Raw genomic sequence first — 5271 nt, 5'->3', positions numbered from 1 at the left:
GTGAGTACTCTGGTTTTGCATCAAAGAGCTCCAACTAGCGCGCCATCTGTGTACTGAAAATCCCAGCTGGGTAAATTTTGAGTAGTGCATTCATTGACATTTTTTTTTTATTTGATTCTTTTTGGGGTTATATTGATTCATTGTTGTGACTCTGTAAATTGAATTATTTGGTAATTCAAAGAGAAACAAAAGAGAAAAGAGTTCCGGAGAAGAATAAATACATGTTTATTGATCTGCCATAATTTTGTGTGATTTCCTGTGGAAAGAACTGATTTGTTAATAGTTTTTTTTTTTATCTAACGGTAAACACAGTAGGGGTTTATTTATTTCTTATTTTTAGAAAAGAAGAAACATAAATCTGACACTATTAAGTGAAAATCTGACAATCTGGGTTATAGTTGTACTGTGACTGAAGAGAATGTGCCTTTACCGGGGTAGTGGGTAAATTCAAGATCCCCTAGACAGATTTCTAGCTTGTGAGTCATAAGATTCTACCCGGTGGGAGGGCTACATTTTGTGGGGGCTCGTCCGGGATTAGTCAGATAATTCAGATTGTGTTTCAGACACAGTGTACTTGTGTTTTCTAAAAAAAAAAAAAAAAAAAAATTTTTTGATTTTTTTTTGGAAGTGATTTGTGTGTATACTGTGTTTCTTTAAGATTTCTGTGGAGAGAGCTTTAATGCTGAGTACAAACTGTTGAGGATTGGTGAACAAAATGGAGGTTATTGAGATTATTGATTGGTGCAGAGAGAAAGGTGTTGAGCTGGACAGAGTTATCATTCTGAGCAACGTACCTGCAGATTGTGAGGACAGAGTAGTTTATGAAGTGCTGGATGCTGCTTTGGGAATGAGGAAATGCAAAGTGATTGGTCGCCTCTTTGATAAGACTAAGCGACTGCAGTTTCTTCTCATTGAGACAGTCAGCAAGGTTTCTGAGATGTCTATACCTGCAGAGCTGGGAGGACCTGAAGTAGGTACCTGGTACACGCAGGTTGTACCTGTCGCAGCTGAAGCACCTAAACACAGAAAGGAAGATGAGTTTCAGACAAAACTGATGTCTTTTCTGCATGCCGAGGGAAAGTCGCTATCTGATATTCCAAGTTTGGCTTCCTCTACACCTGTGCTTGACACTAAGCTTGTTGATGCCATAAACTCCCTTGTTCAAACATGTCATGTGGCTTCGTCTGAGGAGAGAGTGGGCTATAGGAAGCTGCGTCCCTTCTCTGGGTTCATTCCCACTCCTCATGGAGAGGATGAGTATGAGGTCTGGGTGGAGCAGACTACTCACATTCTGGAAGAGTGGCAGTGTTCAGACAATGTCAAGAAGCAGAGACTAGTAGAGTGTCTCAGAGGTCCTGCAGCGGACATTGTAAGATTCGAGAAGACTGGTAACCCGTCTGCTACTTTCAGTGATTACCTGAGTGCGCTAGAGTCAGCGTTTGGCACCACTGAGGATGCTGCAGACTTGATGTTAAAATTTCGGAGCACTTACCAGAGTGAGGGAGAGAAGCTCTCAGCCTACATAATGAGGTTGGATAGGATGCTACACAGTATGCTGAGGAAAAAAGGCATTGAGTTCCCTGCAATGAATCGTCTTCGAATGCAGCAAATAGTTAGAGGTGCTCTTTCAAGTGACCTGGTGGCAATGCGCTTGAGGATGACCCATAAGCTGTGTGCCCCTCCTTCCTTCAATGAGTTAATGAAAGAGGTGCGAGAAGAAGAGAGTATGTTGAAGCAAAGGAGCTCAGTGCATGCAAATGTAGCTGTGGCTGGGGTACCCCCTGCAAAGAATGAGTCATCCGGTAACCCCAATCTGGCCAATTCAGAAGTAGAAATGCTGAAGAGGGAGATTAGGGGGTTGAAGAACGAGGTGTCTCGCTTGTCAGCTATGGCGAAGGAACCAGTGACCTATGATCATTCCATTACGCACAGCCTAGCTGCGGTTGCAGAGAGCAAAACACCAACCAGACCAGTGAACAAGGCTAACATCTTCTGTTACAGATGTGGAGAAGATGGGCATCTGAAACGTGATTGTACCAACGAAGAGAATCTCAGGAGAGTAAACCAGCGGCTCATTAAAATGAGACAGCCATCGGGAAACGCCTCCGGGGCTCAGTAGAGGAACGGCCTGAAGCTCCGGGGAAGACACGTTCCACAAAGTGCAAAAGAGCAAGAGCTGAGCAAGTAGATCTTCTGAGCGGGTTAGTGGGACCTAGCTCTGTCCTTCCCATCCAGGTGGAAGGTATTTACACTAAGGCTTTGCTGGATAGTGGATCGCAGGTCACGCTGTTGTACAGATCCTTTTATGAGAAACACTTGAAGCATCTGCCACTGACACCAATTGAAAATTTGGAGATATGGGGATTGAGCTCGCAGAGATACCCCTATGATGGCTGTTTGTCTTTAAAGTTGGAGTTTCCTGGATCTGTTGCAGGAGTGGCGGAATCCATAGATGCACTAGTGTTGGTCTGTCCCGATCCCGTCATGAAAGGAGATGTAAACATTCTGGTGGGAACAAACACGGCTGTGGTAAAGAAGCTGGTAGAAATTTGCGAGACGAAGATGGGAAGTGATTTCCTTCATACCCTGCCTGTCCATCCTGAGATCAGAACTGCCTATGAACGGGTCATTGCTGTTAGCAAGTGTGATGTTGACGATTGTAGAGGGACCGTCTGGTTTCCCCGCCTTAAGCCGTTGAAGTTGACTCCAGGAGAGAGTGTGAGGGTTTCTGGAATCCTGAAATACCCAGCCACAACCTCTGCTAAACCCCTGTTAGTGGATCAGCCTGAGGAGTCCCGGTTTCCTGAGGAACTGCTAGTGAGAGCTGAGGTGCAGTCTGCTACTGCTGTACATTCAAAAAGAATTGGAGTCACTATTAGAAATGTGTCTTCTTGCCCAGTGACGATTAAGAGAGGAATGCCTATCGCCCATGTGTTTCCGGTTGATGTTGTGCCTACCGTCTCTAAGCCCAGAGAGAGTAGTGGTCAAACCAAACTGACCAAGGATTCATTTAATTTTGGCGATACACCAGTCTCTGAAGAATGGAAACAGCGTCTGGCCAAAAAGATGTTGGAGAGAGAAGATGTTTTCTCCTGTGACGAATTTGATGTGGGATGTTCGAAGAGTACCCAACACCACATTAGACTGACAGAGGATAAGCCTTTTCGTGAGAGGTCACGGCGGCTTGCACCAGCTGACATCGAGGATGTTAGACAGCACTTGGGGAAGCTAAAAGAGGCTGGAATTATTGCAGACTCCAGAAGCCCCTACGCTTCACCGATCGTCGTAGTCCGGAAAAAGAATGGGCAGATAAGGATGTGTGTGGACTACAGAACGTTGAATCGTCGCACGATCCCTGACCAATACACCGTTCCACGCATTGAAGATGCTCTGGCCTGCTTAAATGGAAGTCAGTGGTTCAGCGTATTGGATCTTAGGAGTGGATACTACCAGATTCCCCTGAGTGAGGATGACCAAGAAAAGACAGCTTTCATTTGCCCAGTGGGGTTTTACCAATTCCAGCGGATGCCACAAGGGATATGTGGAGCTCCCTCGACTTTCCAGCGAGTGATGGAAAAGACGGTGGGAGACATGAACCTGTTGGAAGTGTTGGTCTATTTGGACGACCTCATTATTTTCGGACGGACTTTGGAGGAGCATGAGGAGAGACTGCTCAAGGTGTTGGACCGCTTGCAAAGTGAAGGGTTAAAGTTGTCCCTGGACAAGTGCACCTTTTGTCAGACTTCTGTCAGCTATGTGGGTCACATCGTGTCTCAAGACGGTGTCTCGACTGATCCCTCCAAAATTGAAGCTGTCAAGTCTTGGCCCAGACCCCAGAACGTGACAGAGTTACGTTCTTTCTTAGGTTTCTGTGGGTACTACAGAAGATTCGTAAAAGACTATTCTAAAATATCTTACCCACTCAACCAGTTACTGCAAGGGTGTCTTCCTAACAAGAGTTTGAAGAAAATCAAAGCTGGAGACAACCCAGACAGAGTCATATATAAAGCCTCGGATCCATTTGGAAGTAGATGGACTGATGCTTGTGAAGCTGCTTTCAGTGAGTTGAAGGTGAGACTTACCCAGGCTCCTGTGTTGGTCTTTGCTAATTCTCAGCTCCCGTACGTCTTACATGTTGATGCCTGCTGTGAAGGGTTGGGCGGGGTGCTGTATCAGGACCAAGGACAGGGGTTGAGGCCTGTAGCCTTTGTCAGCAGAAGCTTGACGCCTTCTGAAAGAAACTATCCAGTCCACAAACTTGAGTTCTTGGCGTTAAAGTGGGCTGTTGTTGACAAGCTACATGATTACCTGTACGGAGCAAAGTTTGAAGTGCAGACGGATAACAATCCGCTAACTTACGTTCTGACCACAGCCAAACTGGATGCTGCGGGACATAGGTGGCTGGCGGCTCTTTCTGCATACGACTTCAGTCTCAAGTACAGGCCTGGGAGACAAAATATTGATGCCGATGCTTTGTCTCGTCGTCCTCATAGGGAAGTGAACGACCAGGAGTGGACTAATATATCATCCTCTGGAGTGAGATCCCTGTGTAAGCTGCCAGTGCAAGACATGTCCAACTGCTTCGCAACTGCCAGTAGGATTGTCATGTCATTGGGAGGATCTCTTAAAACTGTCCCCAAAGCTTACTGCAATTTAGCCACTCTGGATACTTCAATGATTCCAAAACTGAGTTCTGCAGATCTGTCACGTGCTCAGCAGGAGGATCCTTGTCTTGGAGAGATATGGAAGGCTCTTAAAGGAGGAGATTTGTCCAAGGTCAACAGGGAATCGCACAAGGACCTTCCCTTGATGATGAGAGAGTGGGAAAGATTAGTAATGGAGAATGGAGTGATGTCTCGATGCACTCAACCCCCAGATAAACCCCGTCGTAAGCAATTGTGCTTGCCCAGGCAGTTCCATGATGTAGTTCTCCGGTCACTTCATGATGATTCTGGACACCTGGGGTTTGACAAGACTTATGGCTTGGTAAGAGAGAGATTTTACTGGCCACGAATGAAGATGGAGGTGGAGAAGTACTGCCAAACATGTGCCAGATGTGTCCAGAGGAAGACTCTGCCAAAGAGAGTTGCGCCATTGTCACACTTATCCAGTGAGGGACCTATGGATCTTGTGTGTATGGATTTTTTGTCCATTGAGCCAGACTCCAAGAACATTGGAAATGTCTTAGTCATCACTGACCACTACACGAGGTATGCGCAAGCCTTTCCAACTAAGGACCAGAAGGCGTCCACAGTTGCAAAAGTATTGTGG

The 5271-nt window shown here is 46.0% G+C and overlaps 1 protein-coding gene across 1 annotated transcript; it reads left to right on the top strand.

Moving 5' to 3' along the window:
* Positions 1-715: 715 nt before the first annotated feature.
* Positions 716-2119, top strand: LOC311296901 (paraneoplastic antigen Ma1 homolog; the record flags this gene model as incomplete). The annotated part of the gene is made up of 1 exon (XM_084418885.1): positions 716-2119. One exon carries the CDS (start codon positions 716-718, stop codon positions 2117-2119), a length of 1404 nt encoding a protein of 467 aa, XP_084275011.1.
* Between the last annotated feature and the right edge of the window lie 3152 nt (positions 2120-5271).

The sequence above is a fragment of the Rutilus rutilus genome, assembly GCF_951802725.1.
Source record: "Rutilus rutilus genome assembly, chromosome: 9".
In the NCBI taxonomy this organism is placed as follows: domain Eukaryota; kingdom Metazoa; phylum Chordata; class Actinopteri; order Cypriniformes; family Leuciscidae; genus Rutilus; species Rutilus rutilus.
The sequence above is the reverse complement of the archived record's forward strand: the minus strand, read 5'-3'. Positions and strand labels throughout refer to the sequence as shown.